Genomic DNA, 26,751 nt, shown 5'->3' on the forward strand with positions numbered 1-26,751 from the left:
AGCTCCAGCCACACCCGGGAAGCACAGGGTTTGATGTCTGCATGGGGACCAAGCAAGTTTGGAGCTGTGACACCTGCCTACCCTACCAGGGGGCTGTCAGGAAGGCTTCTCCAGAAAGGACAACATCCTGAATGCTAAATGACAGGCACTTCGCCTGATGCTGCAGGATGGGAAGACAAAGGAAGCCATGCAGAAAGGTCTGGGCTTCCTCAGGGTTCCCTGTGTGCAGGAATGGGTGCCGGGAGGGGTGGCAGCCGAGAAGTTCAGCGCTGTGACCCTGGGCAGAACTTTGCTGTTGCATGGGATGAGGATTGCGTCCTGTAGGGCAGCAGCTGTCTCCAAGGCTTTGCTGAGGTGGGATACTTCTGTGATCAGATGGGGATCATTCAGTCCAGGGACAAATAGGCCCATAGCAGGCAGCGAGACCAAAGCCAGGTAGGCAGTGAGAGGTATCGTGTTTGTCCACTGAGAGCCTTCGAGGACCATGTCCTGGAGTGAGGTCAAGGCTGGAGGTGAACCAGGGGGACCTCAACCTCCTTGTGACCTAGGAGTATCATGACAGGGAACGCAAAGGGCGTTTTCAGAACGGGATCCAGATGCAGAGGACGGGAATGTGCGTGTTCGCCATGTCTTCTCGCTGGTGCAGGTGGTGGCCCTGCCTGCCTGGCAGGTGCCGCCTCTGTGCTCTGTGCATTATCTCACCAGGCTTCTCTCTGCCCACATCGTCCAGAGACCCAGACAGGTGGCCTCACTCAGAGGTTTCCACCTGGAGCATTAGGCAGGGTCCCTGCTGGCAGCCAACCTGCAGATGACCCAAGTGTGCACCTGTGCTGTGTGCTCACCCCATTGCTGAAGCAATATGAGCCTCTTTACTTTAGTTGTTTTATGATAGAAAAAAAATAACAGTATCCTCTTTAATGGACTATAAATGCCCTTTCCAACATCACTGCTTCTGTTTCAAGATGGAGGACATCTGTATTTGCTTTTGTTGAGTTACTTAGTAGCAATTCACTTAATGCAAATGTGAAATACAAGGTTGGTAATACGGTCTCCCCTGTGAATCAGACCATTCATTCAAGCAGCAATCTGGGCACTGCTGAATTAGACACACGCCTCCCCCATGTGGTTGAAGAGGGGACGCAGCTGTTCTACCTGGAGGAGGTCCCAGGCATCAGGAGGAAGCAGAAGCATGCCGCAGGGCTCTGGGCCTCCCTGGAGCGCCTCTGCTGTGGTCTCTAGCAGAAACGCAAGTTCGGGGCAGGGCTGGGGGGCTCTCTGTTGCACCACTCTCCCGCTTCTTTCTTTCCACCTAGTAAGGTCAAATCACTTTGCCCAAAGAAGCTTCAGAAATATTTGTAAGACAGCAACAGAAACGATGAGCACTTTCTTTCTTGCCAGTGAGATATTTATTTGAACATGTTGTTGCTCTGCAGCGGGCGAACCCTTCGCATTGTCCGCTTCCTTTCGTCTGAGACGCTGGGGTGCTGCGGCAGAGCTGTAGAGGGCAGTGCTTCAGCTTGAGGCTGCCTCGTGTGGCAGCACCCTTGCAGGTGATGCTGTTTCCGCAACAGTGAGTCTGTCGTCCCAAGCACAGGGATTAATTGGAACCACCTCTGCATCCTACAGAATTGTGGACTTATAGGGCAACAGAGACCCCAGAGATCCGAGTCCAAATGCCCTCTCTTCACTTGCCAAAAGTCTCATTTATTAATCAGAAGAACTAGCACTAAGTCCCCGGGCTCCTGATTTTTTACTCTGTTTTTGGGTGGGCTCTGGTAAGCCCACATCCGCGGGCATTGCTGAAGATGGAAAGAGGGTATCTACGATCAGATTAAGGTATGTTGAACTGAAGCATGTTTTCAAAACATTAAAACTTAAATTTTGGAAACTTAGAACTTTAAAAAGCAATTAAGGCCGGGCGTGGTGGCTCACACCTGTGATCCCAGCACTTTGGGAGGCCAAGGCGGGTGGATCACCTGAGGTCAGGAGTTTGAGACCAGCCTGGCCAACATGGCAAAACCCTGTCTCTACTAAAAAATACAAAAACTAGCCAGGCGTGATGGTGGGTACCTGTAATCCCAGCTACTCGGGAGGTTGAGGCAGGAGAATCACTTGAACCCAGAAGGCGGAGATTGCAGTGAGCCAGGATCACACCTCTGCACTCCAGCCTGGACAACAGGAGTGAAACGCTCTCAAAAATAAAAAGCAATTTAAATTTTGGGGGATATTTCTGTAGAATCTGTTACACATTTTCTGGCTTATTTCCACAATCTTTTTCTGTTAATGCCAGATTCTCTCTGCAGGTATTGATGGTTGAGCTGATAGCTCAGAGGCCAAGAAAGCTCCAGTGCATCACTCCAAGACCACTGTGACCTTGGGCATGATACTAAAGATTCTAAGTTGAAGGTGGTGCGAAAACCGACTTTCTGGCAGGGTTGCATGATAATTGAAGGGCACTTAGCACAGCGCCTGGCATTTGGCACGCCTTCCAAAACTCGTAATGATGTTGATGGTGACGACGATGAGAACGGCAGTGCCCTTAGGAATTACTGGTGATGGAGACTTTATGTACTTGTACTGAAAAGTCCCAGGTTTCTGGTCTATGTTCAACTTGATGATTATTTCATTTCTTCTCAGTCAATTATCAGAGTTTGTTTATATCCACTTAAAAATTTTTAAATTGTGTCTCCCATCCAAGTACTGACCCTGCTTAGCTTCCGAGATCAGTTAAGATTGGATGCATTCAGGGTGGCATGGCCGTAAATGAAATTGTTTATCATGGCAAAATATGCATAACATAGAATTTACCATTGTAATCATTTGTGAGTGTACAGTTCAGTGGCATTAAGTTCATTTGCATTGTTGTGCAGCCATCACCACCATCCATCTCCACAATTGCTTCCTCCTCCCTAGCTCGATATCTACATTTTAAGAAGAATGGAGTTAGTGTGCTCAGAGCAGAAGGTGGATCGGGGGCCTCCAGCTCTGTCCATGCTCCAGGGGGCAGGTTGACAAGTCTGACTGGTGGATAACTCGGGCATGACCTCAAAGCTGATTTGGAATGAGGCAGGGGTAGACATGAGTGCATGGAGGGATAAATCAATATATTTCCTAAGTGAGGAGTGTGTTGCTGTATTGGCTGTTGTTGGAAATAAACACCGTAAACAGGATTTTCCTCATTCAGAAGGTGTGCTGTGGACATGAAATGCTTTTTAAATGAGAAACTCAAAGTTGGCCCCTGTGTTCGTTTACCGGGGCTGCTGTAATGAAACACCGCAGACCGGGCTGCTTGAGCAGCGGAAGTTTATTTCTCGCAGGTCTGGAAGCTGGACGTTCGAGAGTAAGGGGTCAGCAGGGTGGTTTCTTTTGAGGCCTCTCTTTCTGGCTTCTCCCTGTGTCCTTGCATGATCTCCCCTACGTGTGTCTCTGTGTCCTGATTTTCTCTTTGTGTAAGGCCGCCAGTCATGTGGGATTAGGGTTCACCCTGATGACCTCACTCTAATTTAGTTACCTCTTTAAAGACTTCATCTCTAAATAAGGACACGTTCTGAGCTACGTGGGGTTAGAACTTCAACATATGAGTTCTAGTGGCGGACGAGGGGCTCCAGGTCAGCCCATGCCAGTCTCTAGAGATCCCTCCAGTTCTAAAACTCCTCCAAATCCTCCCCAGTTCCAAAAGGAAGCAGAGGAAGCCAGGCGTCCTGTGCCTGGGGCCGCCCCTGTGCACACTCCCCAGGGCACGGGATTGTTGGTAGAACATTACAGACACAGCTCTGAAGTCCCAGAGACAGAATGTCCTGCTGTTTCTGAGCCATGTCCATGACATTTTTCTTAGAGAGAAAGAATAATAAACAGAGACAGAATATTTTTAAGTCCTACCCTCCTTGTCTGCCAAGAATAATCCTGGTGTTCTCTGGAACTCACTGCCTTCATGGCCATCCTGTACTTTGTATCTGTAAATGTCTGCCCTGGAAAAAGCTATCCACTGGTTTCAAGATAATCCGCAGGCTTTAAATAAACACAAGACTCCTTGAAACAGAGCCTCGCTCTGGAAATAGAGCGAGAGGCCATTTCAGTCCAAGGAGAAGAGAGACTGATGGCTAATTAAACTCCAAGAAGTGCCTTTTAAAATAGCATTTCAGTTTCAGTTATTGAATCGAGCTACGATTATCTAACGCACACCCCTTTTAATGTACGCTTTGCACTGGGAAACAGTAGGAACTGAGTTTTATTATGTGCAGGGAAATATGTGGTTCTGGCAGAGCCATAGTCACCCGGGGTGGTGTCAGGCGTGTTTATGCCATTTCTTGATTTCTAACCACCTTCACTTTTTGTGTGTGTGAACAAAGATAGTTCAGTTTTTACCTTGTTATGACACTTGATAGATTAAGTAGAATGACAGGCCTGACCAGAGAGCTAATAAAAAAGAAATCCACTAATTGTACTCATTTATACGGAAAGCTTATTCCCTCCATTTCTCTCCCTTCTTCCTCCTTCCCCCGACTCCTAAGTCTTTTGTATGAGCCAGGCTGTGTTCTATCTATCAATGGAAAAATTCAAAAGACTTTTTTGTGGTGAGTTGTCAGGTTTTTTTTTTTTTTTTAATTGAGCAGAATGCTAAAGAAATTGTTGACTCCCTCATTGGCTATGTAAATCTTTTTCATCGAAGATCCATGAAGATCGTGTAGTGTGTGTTGAAAAAGTAGAATTTATTATAAGCTCCCGTTCTCCAGGTGGAATTTGCTTCTCTAAGTCTGCAAAAATGGGCAAGTGCCATGTGTCTTAAAAAATTCATTCATCCGGCCGGGCGCGGTGGCTCAAGCCTGTAATCCCAGCACTTTGGGAGGCCGAGACGGGCGGATCACGAGGTCAGGAGATTGAGACCATCCTGGCTAACACAGTGAAACCCCGTCTCTACTAAAAAATACAAAAAACTAGCCGGGCGCGGTGGCGGGCGCCTGTAGTCCCAACTACTCGGGAGGCTGAGGCAGGAGAATGGCGTGAACCCGGGAGGTGGAGCTTGCAGTGAGCTGAGATCTGGCCATTGCACTCCAGCCTGGGCGGCAGAGCGAGACTCCGTCTCACAAAAAAAAAAAAAAAAAAAAAAATTCATTCATCCCTTTGCTTCATTGATGGCCTCCTTTGCTTGATCACCTGTTCCCTCATTTTGCAATAGAGCTGCAGTCATGTCTGCTCACTTACTAGCCAGTAACCAGCATCGGTCCCCCAACTGCCACTCATTATCAAATGATTAACTGTTATTTATTATACAGTGGAGAAGGCCGTGCCTCGGCTTTCCACAGATTCATAGGCTGAGTTCTTCCCCTGTGAAACTTGCCTGCCACGGATGCAAGACAGAAAAACAAGTGCCTTTTGGAACGGAGCAGCCTGAGCCCGGATTTCTCTAACGTATACGTGCTGTTATTTTAGGTCTCCGAGTTCAATCCTTTGACGTTCACCAGCGTGATCGAATGCGAGAAGCCAAACAACGACCTGAGTAGGTTTCGCGGCTGCATGTGAGTATCGTGCGTCTGCCCGCACGCATCCTTCTGTTTGATAACTATATAGGCAGGTGCATACACTCGCTCAGTTATAAAGTATGCATTTAATACTCTTTACCACATGGTGTAGCTGTTCGGGAATGTGGCCCAGCACCTGAGTCTTCTTGGCTGCTTTTGGAACTGGTGGGTAAGAGCCTGTTGTCAGTAGAAGCTCGCCACGACCATCTGTAAGGAGGAGGTACCGCTTTTCCTCCCGCTAGCAGGCACTGGGAAGGTGATGGGTGTGAGCAGAGACGTGTCGCTGACCACACATGGCCCCGTGACATGAAAGCAGGAGTAGGCCGGGTGGAGTTTCGTGGATGTATGCTTCCACTCAGTCACTGAACAAGTATTTACTGATACCTGCTACATGCTGGGCACATTCAAGGCACTGGATGTAATGTGGTAAACTGAATAGACAGAAGTTCCTGCCTTTGTGTTTATTTCATTCTAGTTAGGGGGAAAGAAAGACAATTAAAACAAATAAGCATAACCTAGAGTGTGTCTGGTAGGCCAGCCCCTTCCTGCTCCAAAACAGAAAGACAGGTGGATCAGGGCACAGGCCTGGCCCTGTGTTAGCACTTGCTGAAGCCGCGTGATGGGGAGTAGTAGAGACAACCTTCATGTCTGTTTGGAAATTTCCATGATAATCCAAGTGTGTGTGTGTGGTCAGTGGTGGGGGGAGAAACATGGAAGAGAATAGGCAGTGTCAGGACGGAGCTGCTGAGTGGCCTGCCAGGGCCCTTGGGGATAGTCTCCTGGAGAACCAGCCTGTGACAGGGGCATGACACACATGGCGTTCCACTGCCCTCAAGCACTGTTCAGCTATCACACCTCAGCCACCTCCTGTGGGCTCAGCCCTCTCCCCTGCAGTACAAGGGGCCGCCTCCTGGCACTGTCCTACTTGGAGGCGGGGATGGATCATTGATGCCTGCAGCTGCTGAATGGCCCAGGCAGTGGTCTTCCCCCCCCTGCCCCCCGCAGACACACGGAGGTGTGGGGACGATCTGCTTCTGAAAGTGGCCCCATTTCTGAGAGCTTTCAGTGTGAGTTTGAGTCTTCTGATTTGCCAGCACCTCCAGCCTTGCTGCCTGTGCCCAGCACACAGTGGCAGGCGGTAGGGCTGGGGATGACTCAACAGAAGTGAACTCTGCACAGCAAAAGCTGAAATTCGTCTGCAGCCAAATGTTGACCCCGTCACCCACTGGAATTGCCCCGTAACCTTCACACCACACAGCCCAGAAATACTGGCAGATTTGCCTCTTTGAGGACCAGCCATTCCAAACTTGAAACATTAACCGTTTGCACTTGGAGAACAGAACTGAGCTTGGGTTTGTAGCAAGAAGACCCTAGCCTGAATAGAGGCTCTTCCTCTTCCCTGGGAGGTGGCCTTAGGAAAGTGATTCTGTCTTCCTGAGCGCCGGCCTTCTCCGAATCCTGGAGGTATCATCGGCTGCCTGTCAACATCACAAGCTGACGTGAGAGTCCAGTGAAGGAATGTACGTGACGTACGACATGAATTAGAAAGTGTCGCGTGTGGAATGCTCGCAGTAGGAAAATCTTAGAGATAGAAAGTGGATTGGCAGTGGCCAGGGTTTGGGGGTGTGGAGTGAGATAGGAATGGGAAGGGACTGCCCATGGGTCTAGGGTTTATTTTCGGGTTATGAACATGTTCTCGTTAGTTGGGTGTGGTGGTGCACTCCTGTAGTCCCAGCTACCTGGGAGGCTGATGTGGGAGGATCGCTTGAGCGGGGGAGGCAGAGATTGCAGTGAACCATGATTGTGCCATTGTACTCCATGCTGGGAGACAGAGCAAGACCCAGTCTCAAAAAAAAGAAAGAAGAAAATGTTCTCATATTAGCTGGTGGTGGTAGTTATACAACTCTTGATGATACAAAAACAAACAGAAAAAAAAGCTAGGCTGTGCAGTGGCTTAGGCCTGTAATCCTTTGGGAGGCCTAGATGGGAGGTTCACTTGAGGTTAGGAGTTTAAGACCAGCCTGGACAATGTAGTGAGACCTTGTCTCTACAAAAATCACACACAAAAAAAGTTAGCCTGGTGTGGTGGTGCGCACCTGTAATCACAGAAACTCAGGAGGCTGAGGTGGGGGGATGGCTTACACCCAGGGGATCCAGGCTGCAGTGAGCTCTGATCACAGCACTGCACTCCAGCCTGGACAATAGAGAGACCCTATCTGAATCAAATCAAAACACAGAACTGGATGAACTTAAATGAGTGAACATTATAATCTGTGAAATATATCTCAAGCTGGCAGAAAAATAGTGCTAGGAGCCTCATTATTCGAGTGCCCTTTAAGGCTGCATTCTTTGGAAGGATCCTCATATAGTTAAACCCTAATGAGATCTTCAGAGTTAGGATCTGGAAGTAACATCATTCCCCACCTTCTCCAGCTGTTCCCGGCACTCACTCCTCAGCCCCTGCCCTGAGGTGTCCTCGCCCAGAGAGGCCTCCTGGGAATGGAGACCTGGCTCAGCCTGACCCTGCTGATTATGCACAGCCAACTTTATGGCACACGGTCACCTCTGAAGCCACAAACCGATCAAACATTTGCATTTTCCCCTAAAGAATCAAGCGAAGAGGTTGGCTGGTTAATTGGTCATCCGACGTAAAATTCCATTTGACTTTGTAAAGCCGGTTCGCTAGCTCTCTTTTCAGACCTGTCAACATTTGCTCAGATTCTTGAGTGCCGATGGCCACGCACAGGCCATAACCATAAGTCTTCCTGCATAATTGCCCCTTCTTTGTCTTGTAGGACAGTTTTCGACTTAGTCTATTTTGTCGGATACAAGTATAGCCAGCCCTGTTCTCCTTTGGTGACCATTCTTACCCCACAGAGCAGGGTTCTGAGCTGCAGAGCCTCCTGCAACCACACAGGGCTGGCACGAGCACAGCTGCATTTTGGGGTAGACTCTTTGCCCTGGTGGGTGACACCCTCCAGAGACCATGGTTAGTAAAGCCAGCAGGGCTGTCACTAACAACAGAGCTGTCACGGTCCCTGCCCCCTCCTACCTGGTGTCTTCAGGAGCCTCAGCGGCTGGGTCCAAATGCCCTTATCGCTCAGTGACCGCCATTGCAACCGGCATCAGCTAGATTCACTAAACTAACCACGAATCAACTGTTACCTTTAGTTGACATATTTATATCTTAAAAATATTGAACATCAGCACAAAACAGTTTGGTAATTTCCATACTTACTTTTGTTAGATAAACAAAAATCTGAAACATATTATTTTAAAGAAAATTCTGCCAAGGATTTGCCAGTGAAGCAATTATCTGTCATTCCTTCCTCCCAACTTATGTCAGTCAGGATCCACTTAGGAAGCAGACTGAATCCACCCCATCCAGCTTACAGATGAGGAAGCATGCCACACATCTTGCTATGGGAAGGGGTGATGAATCTGTAGGCGCAAGGGTGTAAGTGTAGGGACGCATTGGGCATTGCAGAGCACACTGGATTAGTAGTCAGCCAGACCGGTCAGTCAGCCATGAGGCCCCATGAGGCCTGCCACCAAGATGCCCTGTGTAATCACACAGTGTGTGGAGAGGGCCCCGGGGAGACTCCATAGCCCCCGGCTTTCCTCCCAGGGAGCCGACCGCCAGCCTCACTTTGAACCCAAGTTCCTCCTCCTCCTGAGTGGAGGCGCGGGAGAACTCTCCTGTTCTGAGACAGAGTTTCACTCTGTCGTCCAGGTTCGAAGGGCATGCCAATCTGTCCCCTGCAAACTCTCACCTCCCAGGTTCAAGTGATTCTCCTGCCTCAGCCTCCTGCTGCCGATCAATAAGTACAACGCCAATCAAATCAACACCTGTATTATTATTTTCTTTTTTTTTTTTTGGTATTTTTGCAGAGATGGGATTTCACCGTGAAACAGCTGTGCTGGCCCTAACTCCTGGCCTCAAGCAATCCTCCCACCTCAGCCTCCCAAAGTGCTGGGATTACAGGTGTGAGCCACCGCGCCCAGCCTACTCCCTGTCTTTTCTTGCTCTCAGGCACTCCTCCAGTGTGCTTCCCGTCATCCCCACTGGATGGACCCAGCTCAAAGCCAAGGGCCAGGCAGCCTTCAGTGTTTGCCAAGCTCGGAGGTAGGCATTGGGGTGTGCAATGGATAGGACATGAGCAGCTCCTATTTGGAAGCAGAGACATGGAAGGAATACTGCCAGCAGGCCTGGCTGGAGGGCCTGGGAGTGTGGCGTGGAGGACTGCCCTGAAGGCAGCAGAACCTGAGCCCAGGCCAGAAGGCCGGGCTCCCTCAGGCAGAGGCCAGCACAGAGTCCACAGAACATGCTGTGTGGGGGTGGCTGGGGCAGAAAAGCACAGAAGCCACCCCTTCTGTGGGCCAAGCAGGGGCTGTGGAGCGGGCTGGGCCCTGCGTCAAGCTAGAGCAATGAGGAACTCCTCAGGGGACACTCACATGCACACATTCGAAGATTGCTCCGGTGCCTGTGTGAGGAACCCAGGCCGGTGGAGCTGAGGCCAGCAAGCATGTGTTGCAGGCTCCAGCAAGAGAAATGCAGACGCCTAAATCAGCAGTGCTGCATGGAGATAGAGAGAAGGGGACATGGGTTAAAGACACAGCCAGAGTAAGGTTAATGTGGAGATGAGGTTGAATGGATGTAAAAAATGAGGGAGGCGTCACGGACGGCCAGTGACCATGCCAACGTGGAGCCATCACCTGGGTACCGCGGAGAGGAGGGTCTGGGGCTCTGGTTGCTGGAGGCGATGTGACCTGGGGAGGAACTGGCTTGGAAACTGCTGTCCCTGGTGCCGGGCTTGCATGCTGCTGCCTGTGGCCGTGGAGGAGACACCGAGCACTGTTGCCCTGCACCACTGTGTTGGAAGGGGAAGATTCCCACCCTGGTTGCGGACCCTCACCTTTCTTAATGTGCTGGAACTCAGATGAACGAGACCCATTACCAACAGCAGGTGTAGTCAGGAAAACGTAATATCTTCTGAGAAGAAACACGGGGCAGGAGGTACCAGGCGAACACGGCCACTTCCCATGGAGCCTGCACGGGGCACTGTTCAGTGGATGGCTGGTGTTCTCACCAGACAGTTCTCCCATCCAGTTTTGATTTGGAAGACATGGGTCTGATGAGTCAGCAGACCTGGGGACTTGGACCGCATGAGGCCTTCTAAGTGGCTTAATTAAATGTTAAAGGATGTGTGTGAGTGCTTGGGCCACAGAAACAGTGCCACAGACTGGGTGGCTTTACCAACAGACTTTTGTTGTCTCCTGGTTCTGGAGGCTGGGAAATCTGAGATCAACGTGTCTGCAGGACTGGTGCTTTCTGAGTCTCTTTCTCATTAGCTTATGAATGGCAAGATGTCTTCTTGTGTTTTCACATGGTCTTCCCTCTGTGTGTCTCTGTGGCCTGATCTTCTCTTCTTAGAAGGACCTAGTGCTATGGAGTAGGGCCCACACTAAGGACCTCATTTTTTTTTTTCTTTTTGAGACGGAGTCTTGCTCTATCACCCAGGCTGGAGTGCAGTGGCATGACCCCGGCTCACTGCAACCTCTGCCTCCTATGTTCAAGCAATTCTCCTGCCTTGACCTCCCGAGTAGCTAGGGTTACAGGTACCCACCACCATGTCTGGCTCATTTTTGTATTTTCAGTAGAAATGGGGTTTCACCACGTTGACCAGGCTGGTCTCAAACTCCTGACCTCAAGTGATCCGCCTGCCTCAACCTCCCAAAGTACTGGGATTACAGGCGTGAGCCACCATGCCTGTCCAAAGGACCTCATTTTAACTTAATGATCTCTTTAAAGACGCTGTCTCCAAGTACAGCCATATTCTGTAGTCCTGGGCGTTAGGGTTTCACCAGCTGAATTCTGAGGGGACACAGGTCAGCCCATGACAAAGGAGCTGACGGATGACGTTCCTGTGTGCATCTTTGTGGAGTTGAGCCTCGTGCCTGTGTGGTCCTGGGCCTGTGTTGCCCTCGGCCGGGCGCCCTCTCTCTCACAAGCCCAAGGCAGCTTCCAGCCCAGGCACCAGGCACCTGATGGTGATGTTGTTCTCCAGCCTCCCCTTTCTGATGTGGGGCTGTTCACGCAGGAGTGCGCTCCCGCCCCCCACATTCCCTCGTCCTTCTGGCATGGACCTGTGTAGGTCAGTGCACCTGTATAAAGTGCCGAGTTTCCGTCTGGCTTGGACTCATCAGAAATCACAGTAGTTGCTCAAAAGTCAGTGTCACAATTAAGAACATTTAACGTAGAACATTTTTCTTGTTCCTATTAAGTTTATTGTTCGTCCTTAATAAGCATAACCTGAACTTGGAGACGATTTGTTATTTTCTGCTGTCCCAGTGCAATGGTGTCTTTGTCTGGCTGTCGCTGGAGAAGTCCATGGGAGACACGTGGTGGGTGGGGACCTCACTCCAGAAGTGTGGAGCCGGGTTTTGAACCTAAGGATGTCTCGTACCTGTCGGGCTGTCAGTGCTGTGGCTGCCAAAGTGGTTTGCCGTCTCGAATCTCTCTTTAAAGGAAGACCTTACTCTGTCTTGGAATTGCCAAGGGAGCAGTAGACACAGCGGTGGCTGAATAGCCCTTGTGCGGCCCCCTGTGTCTGCTCTGGCGAAGAACCCTTGCTGTGGGTAAATAACTGACTTGTAGAAAATGTATCCTCCCAGCTTGCATTTCAGCCTTGCCTTTACTGTTTAGCTTCTCTTCTCCACTAGGACATAGGTTTATTTCCCTGGTCAGGAGGCTAAGAGTTGGCAGGAGGGAAACCCCTGCAGGGGTCCCTGGTGAGCCGCTGAGAGCCACACAGGAAGCATTTGGGCTGTGAGAGTGTGGAGAAGATGTGTGGAGCAGGTGTGGGTGTGAAAAGGTGGCCTCTTGGAAGGCACTCCCTTGGTGGCCCTGCCTGGGGTGGGTTAGGCTGGGCCCCTGCTGTTGTTCTGGAAACCTGAAACTATAGCAGGCCTGGGCTACAGTTCCGGTTATGAGGCCTCCCCCTGTGACAGCCAGATGCACAAGCATCTGGCTCCTGGGGCCACATCTGTCCCAGTGCGATCCTAGCCCAAGGCTGCCCAGCCAGCCTGGGTCATGAGTGGGCCAGGAGGACAAATCTGAAAACCAGTAGCTTAAGCTTGGACTGTCCCTCCGAATCTAAATAGCAGTAAAACAGAATTTATAGAATTGTCTCATGGAATTTACCACATTTCAGACCACATATATTAATATTGCTAATAATTTTATAACTTCTTGTAAGAGAAAAGGATGTTAAAAATGAAACCAGTATCATCCCCTTTTGTAGAAAGGTGTTTACTTTTTTTGTTGTTTTTGGTTTTATTTTTATTTTTTTATTTTTTTTTTTTTATACTTTAAGTTGTAGGGCATGCATAACGTGCAGGTTTGTTAATGTATGTATACTTGTGCTGTTGGTCTGCTGCACCCATCAACACGTCATTTCATCAGGTATACCCCAATGTAACCTCTCCCTCCCTCCTCCCCCTCCCCATGATAGGCCTGTGTGTGATGTTCCCCTTCCTGAGCCCAAAGGATCTCATTTGTTCAGTTCCCACCTATGAGGAGAACATGCGGTGTTGCTCTGTTCTTGTGATAGTTTGCTAAGAATGATGGCATACAGCCAACAGACATATGAAAAAATGCTCATCATCACTGGCCATCAGAGAAATGCAAATCAAAACCACAATGAGTACCACCCTACACCAGCTGTTTTGCTTATCATTAAAAGTCAGGGGTCATGCCGTGGCCTGCCTGTAATCCCAGCATCTTTTAGAGAGGCCGAAAGACCATGGATCAATGAGGTCATCAGGAGATCGAGACCATCCTGGCTAACACAGTGAAACCCCGCCTCTACTAAAAATACACAAAAACTTAGTCGGCTGCAGGTGGCGGGCGCCTGTAGTCCCAGCTACCGGGAGGCTGAGGCAGAGAATGTATGTGAAACCCGGGAGGCGAGCTTGCAGTGGCTGAGATCCCGCCACTCTAATCTCCAGCCTGGTGAGGATTTAGACCCGCCTCAAAAAAAAAATAAAAAAATAAAAAAAAAAAAAAATAAAAAAGTCAGGAAAACAACAGGTGCTGGAGAGGATGTGGAGAAATAGGAACACTTTTACACTGGTGGGAGGTAAACCAGTTCAACCATTATGGAAAAACAGTGCATGTATGATTCCTGCTGACGAACTAGATACCATATGATCCAGCCATCCCATTACTGGGTAAGGTAAAATCAAAGGATTATAAATTATGCTGCTATGCTAGTGTTTTGTTTTTATGACAACTGAATGGATTAGGAGTAACATTTCCTGTGTTGAGCAGGAGATGTGCAGAGACCACGTAGCAAGGCCTTCCTTGGCCGGTTAGGGGTTTGCCCCTCCTAGCGGTGGTCAGTCCTGGAGTGAAAACAATTGCATCTGCAAAACAAACAAACACCAGGCCCTGGGGCTGCTTCTGGATGCCCAGTGACTAGTGAGCAGCAGTCCTGTCTCAGCTCTTGCAGAGACCCACAGGGCGAGTCACCCACCCTCGGGGCCCCCGTCCCCTTCCCAGTCCAGATCCGGCATCCCCAAGCTTTCATCGTGTCAGGGCCTTCCTTCCTCAAGGCAGTGCCGCCCAAGACACGAGGTACATGCCTGCAACCACGTGACACGTGCCAACCGCCCCTCCACAGCATACATGACAACGGGAAAAAAGCCGGGCTATATAAAGAAAACCTGCTGCTGCGGGGCTGCACCCTCAGGAACACGGACGCCGTCGTCGGCATCGTCATCTACGCAGGTAGGCTCGGGCACCTGGCACCACCTGCCGCCAGGCAGCACTGTGTTCTCCAGCCCTTCTCCCTCACTGCTTCCTAAGCATCACGTGGCCGGGCGCGGTGGCTCATGTCTGTAATCCCAGCACGTTGGGAGGCTGAGACGGGCGGGCAGATCATGAGGTCAGGAGTTGGAGACCAGCTTGGCCAATAGAGTGAAACCCCGTCTCTACTAAAATCACATAAAAAATTAGCGGGGTGTGGTGGCCTGCGCCTGTGGTCCCAGCTACTAGGAAGGCTGAGGCAGGAGAGTCTCTTGAACCTGGGAGAGGGAGGTTGCAGTGAGCCGAGTTTGCACCACTGCACTCCAGCCTGGGCAACAGAGCAAGACTCCATCTCAAAAAAAGAAGAAAAAAAAGTGTAACATATCCCCATTGTAGAAAATTTGGAAAACTAAGAAAACGGAAAGGAGCAAAAGCAAAAATTCTTTGAATAGTACCTCAACCCAAAGCCTTCTTTCTTGGCACGGTGGTGTATTTCTTTCCATTTCTTTCTCCACAGTCATTATGCATATGAGATTAATTTCATTTTATTTTATTTATTTTCCGACCTGTTCAACAGGAAGGAAGATTAATTTTAAACCCTGCTTTTTTGACCGAGCTTCTCACCTAAGCACCAGTGAATGGCAGCGTGGAATTCCCTCCACGCCGTCCGTGCAGCTGGTCCCTTACCTCTGGGCTCTGACTTGCCGTGTCCTTTGTCCTCCCTAACAGGACATGAAACCAAGGCTCTGCTGAACAACAGCGGGCCCCGCTACAAGCGCAGCAAGCTGGAGAGGCAGATGAACTGCGACGTGCTGTGGTGTGTCCTCCTCCTTGTTTGCATGTCTCTGTTTTCAGCAGTCGGTAAGTCTCCTAGACAGATCGGAAATAAGTGGGGGCTGGGCGCAGTGGCTCACGCCTGTAATCCTAGCACTTTGGGAGGCCGAGGTGGGAGGATCACTGGAGGTCAGGAGTTGGTGACCAGCTGGCCAACGTGGTGAAACCCCATCTCTACTAAAAATACAAAAAAAAAAAAAAAAGCCGGGCGAGGTGGCAGGTGCCTGTCGTCCCAGCTACTCGGGAGGCTGAGGCAGGAGAATGGCCTGAACCCGGGAGGCGGAGCTTGCAGTGAGCCGAGAGCGCACCACTGCACTCCAGCCTGGGCGACAGAGCGAGACTCTGTTTCAAAAAACAAAAAACAAAAAGAAGGAAATGAGTGGGCTCCAGGTGAGCTGGGTGGGCCGCCCCCAGACATGCAAGCCTAGCACTCTAAAGTTAAAACCCCGGTTTTCACCGATTTGAACTCAAGGGCAGCCTGCATCAGCACAGGCCACATGGAAACGCCGGGGTGAATGGGCATGGCAGAGGATAGCTGTCCCTCGGCATCCATGGCGGGTTGGTTCCAGGACTCCCCCACCATACCAAAATCTTCAGATGCCCAAGTCGTTGATAAGAAGTGGAAGAGTATTTGCATATAATCTACCTATACCCTCCTCTGGACTTTCAATCAGCAGTCCCCGACCTTTTTGGCACCAGGGACTGGTTTTTTTCTAAGATAATTTTTCCACGGATGTGGGGGTAGCAGGGGATGTGGTTTAGGGATGAAACTGTTCCACCGCAGATCATCAGGCACCAGTTAGCTTCTCATCAGGAGCGTGCAGCCTGGATCCCTCCCATGCACAATTCACAACAGGATTGGTGCTCCTGTGAGAATCGAATACTGCCGCTGATCTGACAGGAGGCGGAGCTCAGGTGGGAATGCAACTCGCCTGCCACTCACCTCCAGCTGTGCTGCCCAGTTCCTAACAGGCCGTGGACCAGTACCAGTCCGTAGCCTGGGGTTAGGGACCCCTGCTTTCAGTCACCTCTAGGTTACTTACAATGCCTAACACAATGTCAATGTCATGTAAATAATAGTTATACTGTGTTGTTTAGGGAATCACACAGATAGAATTTTTTTCTCCTAATATTTTTGGTCCACGGTTGGTTGAATCCATGAATATGGAACGCACAGATACTGAGGGCTGACTGTAACGTTATTTTCAGAATTGATGATTTCTTAGTGGAAGAATGCTTTCATCACAGCAGTGGTGGTAATTCCAGGGCAAGAAGTATCAGTAAGCTGGTGCTGAACTAAGGCTAATAGCTGGAGAAGCACAAATGTTACTAATGGGAACTTCATGAAAAGAGAGACAAAAAAATGGCTTTGAATCGTAAGAAGGGGCTAGCAGTTAGGTTCCATGTGGGGCCACACCAGGTGGGTGTGAGGTGGTCTTAGCCCAGTGGCATGAGATACAGATGTACGGGACCTGAAAAAGGTTCCGTGACCAGACAGGTGCGGGTCCAGTGGATTAGGCAATGTGCACTACTGTTGGCTTCCCAGAGCCTCCCATATGTGTATTGTGAATCTCAGGAAAGGGCAATAATGGCAGTGTCCGAGCCTACTGACTGTTTTTGCTGCGCATTTCATGAGACTGGTGTTTCGTGAGATGTGTGTTAAGAAATTCCGTCTTGGTGCCTCACACTGTCAGCTGCCAACACACGGGTAGCTTGTGTTGGGACAAGTGGTGCCACTTAGCACCAACAATGGGAAACTCTCAGTGTGAGGAAGAGACCAAGTCCCACCTCCTTCCTGAAGTTGGATCGAAGGTGCCAAGAACATTGTGTGTTTTCGCTTTCTGACATGGCAAAGCTGACTAAGAAAACCAAATGTGCTTGCGTCAGGTAACAAATATTCAAGTTTTGCTTTAATATACGCTAGCAATGTTCTTATTTTTCCATTGGATGAATGACATTTCTCTTTGAACTTTACTACAGGACATGGACTGTGGATATGGCGGTATCAAGAGAAGAAGTCATTATTTTATGTCCCCACATCTGATGGAAGCTCCTTATCCCCAGTCACAGCTGCAGTTTACTCATTTTTAACAATGATAATAGTCCTGCAGGTAACAATACTCAGTGTTGTACAATAATTGCTTTACTTTTATGAAGAGAACTTAAAATCATCATACTCTGTTCAGAATTTCCTATAAATTCTGCATCTGGGAGGACAGCAAATATATCCGCCTGGATTCTGCCTTTTATTTTTCAGCCTAAATCGTCTATGGGATCTTTCCTTGGGGGATTTTTAAGTCAAAATTTTCCTTTTCTGTTCTTAAGATTCTTGTACTTTGAGGGTTTGGTTTGGGTCATTGTTTTCGTTTTGTTGTTTTTCCTTTCGGTTACTTTTTTTTAAAAAGTAGATTTTATTTTGGAATAATTTGAAGATTTACAGAAAAGCTGCAAAGTCTTATTCCAAAATAAAATCTAATTTTCTAAATAAATTTTACAGAGAGTTTCCATACATCCCTCACCCAGTTTTCCCTAATGTGAACATATTACATTGTCATGGTACGTTGTGAAAACTAAGAAGCCAACTTTAGTCCTTTGCTTCGTTTTTTTCTTGTTTCTTTTTCTTTTTTTTTTTTTTTTTAGACAGAGTCTCGCTTTGTTGCCAGGCTGGAGTGCAGTGGTGCGATCTTGGCTCACTGCAGCATCTGCCTCCTGGGTTCAAGCAATTTTCTTGCTTCAGCCTCCAGAGTAGCTGGGATTACAGGGGCATGCCACACACCTGACTAATTTTCGTATTTTTAGTAGAGATGGTGTTTCACCATGTTGGCCATGCTGGTCTCAAACTCCTGACCTCAAGTGATCCACCCACCTCGGTCTCCCAAAGTGCTGGGATGACAGGCGTGAGCCACTGCACCTGGCCTAGTCCTTTGCTTTGAACAAAACTCCAGACTTCTTTCAGATCCCACTAGTCCTTCCATAAATGTGCTTTTTCTGCTCCGGGATTTAGTTGAGGTTATCCACACTGCATTTGTCTGCACTTGTTATTCTTACTATTATTATTAATTTGCACGCCTCCCTGACGCCTCCCAGTCAATGACTGGCTATCTATGCCCAGAAAGGTCTGTGAAAGAGTGGGGAGGGTCCCAGAGTCCAGAGGACGAGGGGGCAGTGAGTTCACCACCAACCTTCCTGGGAACTGAGTGACCAGAGGACATTGGCTCAGGCTTTGCCTAGGAGGGAACCTGCGCTGTCGCTTATATGTGCTTCATACAACAGGAAACAGTCTTATTTAACTGTCTAAATTAGTTTTTTAAAAAATGCAAATTTTGTTCTAGCCTTGAGTTAGGACTGCAGTTGGTGTTTCATTAACGTACTTCAGTTCCCAGGAGAACCCAGTTAGTCTGTGGATGATATTCTGAGTGTGTAAACATTAGTTCAATACTGTTACTCTGCCAAAATAAATGAGTAAGTAAACATTATTTTCGAGGAGAATTGTTCTTAAATTATGAAGGCATCACTGAATATTTTTCTCAAAGCCTCGTTCCCTTCCCTCTGCATTGTACAAGAAGAGCACAGAACCGGCATCTGAAGGACGACTGTGCTGTTTCACACTGTCCCCGGAACTTGGGGTTGTAGTCCTGGGAGAGGGGGCCCAGGGAAAGCCTGGGGGTCGAATGCCGCCGTGGAGTGTGGTGTGAGGTGACCTTGCTTATGAGGACTGACTGTGCCATGACTTTTTTTCTCTTTTCTCTCTTTCCTGTCCTAGCCTCTCTCAAGCACAACTTGCTTGCTTCTATCCAAGCCATGGGTACCATACTTCCAGACACGATAGTGGATCCCTGCTCTGCAGCTGCTCCATAAGCTGTCCTAGTTTATTCCCTTTGCCAATACTCTAATGCTTTTCCAATACTGACTCTAAACCAGGCTATTTAAGCTCTTCAAGGTACAGTATAGTCCCTACTTCCTTGCAGTTGTAGTCATTTGTTATTTAAATAGATTAATTTCCCGGCTCCCCGGTCCTCACGGTCATTCGTCCTGTGTGCCTTGTCTCTTCCAGGTTTTGATTCCAATTTCCTTATACGTTTCCATTGAAATTGTTAAAGCATGCCAAGTGTACTTCATTAACCAGGACGTACAGTTGTATGACGAAGAAACAGACTCGCAGCTGCAGTGCCGAGCTTTGAACATCACGGAAGACTTAGGGCAGATACAGTACATTTTCTCAGATAAAACTGGCACTCTGACAGAGAATAAGATGGTTTTCCGAAGATGCACCGTGTCTGGTGTAGAATATTCTCATGATGCAAATGGTGAGTCTGGAGGTGTGGGGCTCTCAACCCGGGCTGAACCAGAAAGCTGCTCTATCCAGAGCTGCTTGGAGACACACACATACACACACACTCTCACACACACCCCACAGGCTTCAGGGATTACTGATTTTCAAGGGAGTATAAAGATGTGGCTGTCAGAGCAGCTCAGGTGCCTGAAGCCCGGTGCTATTTATAGAGCAGGCACTGGCACGGCCGCCCGCCCTGTTCCTGCAGTGTCTGGGGTGCCAGGCATCCGCCAAGCAACCAGGCAAACCACCTGCGAGGAGCTCACTTCCAAGGCATCCGGCCCCCTTGCTCTGCCACCTTTCAGGGCATCCGGCCCCCTTGCTCTGCCACCTTCCAGGGCATCCGGCCCCCTTGCTCTGCCACCTTCCAGGGCATCCGGCCCTCTTGCTCTGCCACCTTCCAGGGCATCCGGCCCTCTTGCTCTGCCACCTTCCAGGGCATCTGGTCCCCTTGCTCTGCCACCTTCCAGGGCATCTGGTCCCCTTGCTCTGCCACCTTCCAAGGCATCCGGTCCCCTTGCTCTGCCACACCAAGGGACAAAGAGATGTCTCTGTTGTCACCCATCCATTTTCTAGTCATAAAATCCTCAGAAGGGCACCGGCTAATTCATGCTTCATTCTCTCCCCTGGAACAGTGTTCCTGGGAACTGGAAAGATGAATCGCCTCACTCCCAATTATTGAAGCGGTCCCCACTCCCACCTCTCCCTTCCGTATCTGTGGCTGCCTCCTTCCAACCTGGTGCCTCTGGGGAGACACCAGCTTCCGAAACCCAGGGTGTGACTGCAGCCAGCACCCCGCCCCAGCCAGGAGAGGGTGCAGACCAGGGTCCCCGCCACGGCTATGCCTGGGGCTGCAGCGCCTTGGGAGTGCGCACGCTGCACTGCAGCCTGGGGTCCATTTCCTGCCTGTGACAGAAGCCGAGTGCATGCTATGGAAACAGCAAATTAAAACCCGGCAGAGGGAATGCAAGCGGGCGTGACTAGGCAGCTGCTCTTTAGAAGGATTTAGAGGGAGGCCTCTGTCGAATACTTGACACTTTTGTGAGTTTTATAAAACCAAGGATTATCATGATAGCCACCGTCTTCCTCAACATGAAGTGAAGCAGTCGTAGTAAACAGAAGGCAGAGGAAATTACCCACTTTGTTTAAAGTTTTATTTGCCACCCAAAATAGATGATCGGTGACAGTACTCCATCCACTCGCCCATCCTCCCTCCCACCAGCCTCCTTCGGCCTCCCGCTCCTTTTTACCCTTCTGCTACCCTCCTCTCCTCTCCCTCCTTCCTCCCCTTTCCCTCCCGTAGTTGCTAAACCTGGTGCAGCACAGTGCATTGTGTGCTCTTCTCAAAAACAGAACTCAGCAGGGTCCTGAGGGGATCAGAGATCCGGGCAGTGGGTTCTGCAGCAGCCCTTAAAGCCGAAACCCAGTTTCAGACAGACACGAGGAATAGGTTTTGAGATCTGTTGCACAGCCGGGTGACCCGAGGCAATAAGAATGTATTACACATTTCTAAATGACTGAGAGGGTAAATTTTAACTGTCTCACCATAAAAACATGATAGGTGAGTAAAGTGATAGATTTGTTAATTCGCATGATTTAATCATGCCGCATTGTACGCATATATCAGAACGTCACATTGCAGCCCGTAAATGTATACAATGCTGATTTATCCGTTAGTAATTATAATAATAAATTTAAAAGATAATAATAAAGTTGGAAGCTCAGGCTCCCAGGGGTAGGATCCCAACTAAGATTACAGAAAGATTCTGACAGTTGCCAAATGCTACCGTAAAACCAGAGGGTTTCCTTGCCTCAAGACACAGGGGGCTTCCTGGTGATAAATGAAACCACGTGGGCCTCAGCAGCGTGTTTTAGAGAAGTGCCTGGATCAGCTGCTGACAGGCACCCAGGCAAGGAGCGTCATCAGCCAGTTATCTTACGATCTGACCTCTCCGCATCTTCCTCATAAAGGAGTTCAGATGGACTCTGAACCCCAAGCTCTGCTCACGGACCGGAACCGGATGTGGAAGTCCTGGGTGTACCCCCTCTGACGGCTTGGCCTGATGACCTGGAGCTGACCGGCTGTGCATGCCTAGGAGGGAACATTACCTGCTCCTGGGCCTCATATTCCCTGAGGGGATGGAAGGCATCCCTGGGGCCACTTCCAATCAGAACACCAACACACCAGCCATGGCCCCCACAGCCTCCGAGGGAAGGAGGGGGCCCTGAAGGATGGCGCCATGGAGCTCCGGATGTGCGGGACCGCTGCTGGGGGAGGGTGGGACGGGCCGGTCCGTTTTCCCGGAGGCTGAAGCCCAGCCCCTCACTTCATGCTGGACAGAGTCATGTGTCCAGGTTTTGTGTGTCCTTGCTTACGGTGCACTGGGCTGGTATCACCCAAGAGCTGGTGAGGCGTCTGCAGGACGTCTGCTCCTGGAATGAGGATCTCCCTGAGTTGGAATCCTGGTATTGGCAAGTACTCGGCCTCGTGACGGTGGGCAGGTGACTTCCCCTTTTTTATCCCCCGTTTTCCTCAGCTCTCACAGAGGGCCTGTTAAGAGATGTGCGATACAGGGCCTGGTCCACGCGGCTGGCCAACTCCACAGGCATCTCCTTCTCCGGCCTCTTGACAGGCCCCTGCAGCTTTAACTCAGCACCGTGCCTGTGCTTGACGTTCTGATGAAACGCTTGTTCTGATGAGTAAAGCTCATGAATGGTCCTCTTTTTGCTTATCCACGGTGAAACAAGCTGTCCTCACTGGGCAAAACGCAGAAGCCTGGTTCAGAGCCATGGGTTAGCAAGAAGCCGCGGTGCAGCCACCGCTGCAGGGGATTCGCCCTGCGTTCACGGGGTCATGGGGAATTTGCTCAGCAGGGGCCTCTACAGGCTTTGGAGCGACATCACAGTCAAGATCCCCTTGGATGGAATTTCAAAGCTGAGTCCAAACGCTGGCTGGCTGTAGGGGTCCAAGCTGTGCAGTCTAGGAGAGTGAGCCCCCCGTGCCACAGCATTTCATCCAGACAGGGGCAGATGGTGCCCACCGTCCCTATGGGCAAGGAGCTCAGCACCAAGCGAGCACGGTCATTCCAGCATGACTGGAAGGCTTGCCACCCTCTGTCTTGCCTCCCTCCTCCAGCCACCTGCCACCCTACCCCATGTACACCTGGGCTCTACCTGAACAAACCAGCTGGACGTCACCCGTTCCCCTTCCCCTAAGTCATGCGACCTTAGAAAGCTCCTTACGTTCTCTGAGATGAAAGTCAGTCTTCTCATTTGTGAAACAGTTGAGAAGATCAACCTCCCCAGGTTGCAGCTAACTGAAGATGTTCTCTGTCCCTTGCTATTAGAGATCAAGGGTGGTGAATCCTCTGGGGCTGCCCTGCCGGAAGCCTCGTGGAACCTAAAACACCCTGAATGGGTTCTGTCCTCCCAGCCTTCCCCCACGATGCCTCACCCTGCGCCCTCTCCCCACAGCGCAGCGTCTGGCCAGGTACCAGGAGGCTGACTCGGAGGAGGAAGAGGTGGTGCCCAGAGGGGGCTCGGTGTCCCAGCGCGGCAGCATCGGGAGCCACCAGAGTGTCCGGGTGGTGCACCGAACCCAGAGTACCAAGTCCCACCGGCGTACGGGCAGCCGGGCTGAGGCCAAGAGGGCCAGCATGCTGTCCAAGCACACAGCCTTCAGCAGCCCCATGGTGAGTGTACGGGGCCTCCTGCTAGGGCGCTGCCACGTCCCTTCCCCATTGTCACCATCCCCCCCGCTGGTGGAAGGTGTCTGTATTTAATCCTACAAATACACTGTCGCTGGGCGGCTTGGCTGTACTCAGCAGAAGCTTTTCTGGCCAACACTTTCTCTCCACCGTTGTCTTTTCCAAGACACTGACAGGGCCCCTTTGCCATGGCTTCTAAGGCTGGTTGATTGCTGGCGACTCACCCAGAAAGGGTGACAAAGAGGAAGCCGGTGCTGCCAAATGAAGCAAATAAAAACCTCAGGACAAGATGACAACTGCTAAAAAGCAAAGCCAACCCCTCCCGAGGGAGTTTTAATTAGACGAGCCCAAATCCATAAAATACTTTCTGCCTGGCCTTGTCAGCCGCCCAGACATGAATGGACCACCCTCATCCAGCAGGGAGGGGCGCAGAAGTGAGCAATGACCTCTGAAAGAGACGTTCACTTCCGACACGTTTCACCAGCACAGCGGAGGGGCAGAATCCCCCTTGCTCGCTCTGTGGTGGCCTCATTCTCTCATGTGCTCCTAAACCCACGGAGAAGCTGCCATCTAAATAGGGATGATCTGGAGTTTTGGACGCTGTCCCCTCGGATGGGGGCTCTCACGCTTGGCAGGAGGGAGGCTGCATTGGAATGAGGTTTCCTGACGGCATTTTTCAATATGAGTCAAGAGTATTTAAAGTATTCAAACTTTCTCGTCTAGCAATTTCGCGATTCAGCCAAGGATTGCTACATGTGGAAGTTTATCAATGTGTAATTTACATCAGCAAAACTGAAAGAAATTTAAGTATCCAGTGATAAAGAGACGGTCAAATAAATGATGACATGTCCATTTAAATGTGTTTTTAAATGATTTTTAAAAGCCTGGAAAACTTCAGACAATTAATAATGTTTTGGAGAAAATGGAAACCACCAATATGTACATAAAATATTTTGATTACGAAAAATTTAAATGTAGAGTGAAAAGACTAGAGGGCAATGCTGAAGCATGTTTTTCACAAAGTAGATAGAAGTTATGTATATTTTGTGCAATTAAAATCATAAGTAATTTACAATTATAAAACGACATATATGTATATTAGAGATGAAGTTCTGTTTACAGCTTATGATAAAATCAAAGCACCTTAAATAGTCACGCCCCAAGACCCTCGGCAGACTACTGGGTGGGACTCACTGCCAGCCTCCCTTTCTCCCCAGGAGAAGGACATCACGCCTGACCCGAAGCTGCTGGAGAAGGTGAGCGAGTGTGACAAGAGCCTAGCCGTGGCGAGGCACCAGGAGCATCCGCTGGCCCACCTCTCGCCTGAGCTGTCTGACGTCTTTGATTTCTTCATCGCACTCACCATCTGCAACACAGTCGTCGTCACGTGCCCGGATCAGCCACGAACAAAGGCAAGTTCTGGAGGGTCCCTGAGCTTCACCTTGACCTTGACCTTCTGCACTGCGGGCCATGGTTGTCAGTCCTCCTGAGGGCAAGCGCCCGGCCCTTTCCTGCAGCAAGTGCTCTTAGCACATCCTGACCTAGGGCGGATGCAGCAGACACTTCATACTGAGAAAAACAGCGCTGTGGTTCTGCAGCGTCGGTCCCGGGCTGTGGTGGGCAGGGGCTGGTTGGGGCCAAGTGGGAGGGGGCAGCCCACCTGAGATGCCTTCTGAGCCTGGGAGGGGAGGGACACAGGGCAGCCAGCTAGGCCAGCCTCAGGTAGGCAGGTGGGTATGTGGAGGCCCTGCCTGCCTGGGTCCTTCCTTCGCTGCCTGGCCTGGGGCAGGGCCGGAGGGAGGCTGCCCAGGACAACCTCTCTGAGCCTCAGGGTCCCAGATCCACACAGGAGAGAGGACAAGACAGGCCGGGGCCCAGCTTCTGGGATGAGGAACTTGCACGTGGACCCTGACCCTACCAGCCATGCAGGCGGAGACGCATCGGCCTCTTCCCTGTGCCCGGGGTGCCTGCCTGGGCTGCAGGCGGAGACGCATCGGCCTCCTCCCTGTGCCCGGGGTGCCTGCCTGGGCTGCAGGCGGAGACGCATCGGCCTCCTCCCTGTGCCCGGGGTGCCTGCCTGGGCCGTGGGGCCATGGGGAGGATTTATGGGGGCATCGAAGATTGTTCTTCAACGAGAAGCAGTCGAGAATTGATGAGAGGCTACTTAGGATACTAGAAATATAGCAATGCTCAAATTGGTTTTGGTTCAGTCTGACATTAAGGTTTTCTCCCGAGAGAGGAAAGGTTGTATGTATGAAGGCTCCTCTATCACCCAGTGCAGCCCAGAAAGCCCTGCGATGGGCTAGGCAGTGTGCGGGGCGCGGAAGCGATATGCATATGGAACCAGACAGCTTTGAATGTTTGAATGGGGTGCATGTGTGTCATAGACCTCCCAGCTGCCGACTCTCCCAGGATCCCTTCCCAGCCTCCTGGGTCAGCCCCTCCAGCAGGTTCCTCAGCAGGTGATGTGGGGTGAACAAGGTGGCCTGTATTTTCTCTGCTGTGGCAGCGTGTCTGGCAGTACCTGGACCCAGTGACTCCAATGGACAGGCCTGCCACTCAGAGACCAGCAGGCTTGAGGCTTATGCCGGCAGCCCTGGGCTGGAGCTCCTTCCCGAAGCCACAGTTCATCTCCTGGCTGCCTCAGCATCTCCCATCTGGCCTCTGGGCTCTGCCCTCAGCATTAAAAACCCTTCTGGTGTGTATCCCTGCAAAAGTGCCCCTTTTCGGGTTAGACCCTGCCTGACAGATGTTAAATGAAGGGTGAGAGACCACAGCGTCATGGAGGCTTATGCTGAAGGTTACACGACATGAGTTCCACCTAGGGAACAGCCTATCAATCACCCACACTCAGGCTGCAGGCGAACATGTCTCTGGGTGCATTTCTGTTCCCACGTATTGGTTGGTGAGCGCCACCTTCGAGGACATTTGGAGCTAGCAGGGATTGCCATGTGGGTGCCTGTGTCTCCCAGCTGGCTATGTAGCGTATTTACAGTCATGGCAAGACCAAAGGAAAAGCACCTGTATCAAAATCTGGCTCTGTGCGCCTTGCTTTACCAAACACCTGACTTTTCTGGAGGCTGTTACTGTAATTCAGAACTTAGGATGCAATGGTAAAATGGCGGTTTTAAGAATTGCTAATTCAATATTTCGGTTGTTTTGACATTTGCTCTTTCAATAAAGAGCAAGAAAAAAACATGGCTCTGTTGCTCTATCATTGAGCTTTTTGAAACTTTAACTCTGTGTGTGTGTGTGTGTGTGTGTGTAACTCATTTTGTTTCTTACTGTGGTGGTTAAAATATTGTTTCCATGTTTGGGATCCTCAATTTGTCAGTGTATTTAATGTGCTTAGAAAGATTATTTGGGGACTGGAAATGTGATTTGTATATTAAATTCTTATAGACATAATTCAAAGGAAGTATAAGCTGATGGTTTGTTAAATGGCTTTTTAATTGGAAAAAAATGCCCAGTTTTGTGCCAGGCAATGGTGAGCCTGCTCCTCTGAGCTGTTTTTTGCAAAGCAAGGGGACACCGTAGTACAGGGACAGC

General features: G+C 50.1%; 1 protein-coding gene across 9 annotated transcripts in view; it reads left to right on the forward strand.

Annotated features, from left to right (window-relative positions):
- The window catches only part of ATP10A (ATPase phospholipid transporting 10A (putative)), a 188,336-nt gene that overhangs the window by 127,929 nt on the left and 33,656 nt on the right, over positions 1-26,751 (forward strand). For 8 of the 9 annotated variants that reach the window (XR_004185237.1, XR_004185236.1, XM_031668922.1 and 5 more), the window contains 8 exons: positions 5,431-5,516; positions 9,553-9,645; positions 14,204-14,310; positions 15,058-15,189; positions 17,143-17,273; positions 19,217-19,469; positions 22,970-23,187; positions 24,420-24,614. Coding sequence is in view for 7 of the 9 variants with exons in the window: in XM_031668922.1 (XP_031524782.1) it covers positions 5,431-5,516; positions 9,553-9,645; positions 14,204-14,310; positions 15,058-15,189; positions 17,143-17,273; positions 19,217-19,469; positions 22,970-23,187; positions 24,420-24,614 (1,215 nt within the window). In the remaining 2 variants the exon portion in view is untranslated. The remainder of the gene's footprint in view (positions 1-5,430; positions 5,517-9,552; positions 9,646-14,203; positions 14,311-15,057; positions 15,190-17,142; positions 17,274-19,216; positions 19,470-22,969; positions 23,188-24,419; positions 24,615-26,751) is intronic. The other variant, XM_031668918.1, reaches the window with a different exon arrangement.

Source organism: Papio anubis, chromosome 7 (genome assembly GCF_008728515.1).
Source record: "Papio anubis isolate 15944 chromosome 7, Panubis1.0, whole genome shotgun sequence".
Taxonomy (NCBI): domain Eukaryota; kingdom Metazoa; phylum Chordata; class Mammalia; order Primates; family Cercopithecidae; genus Papio; species Papio anubis.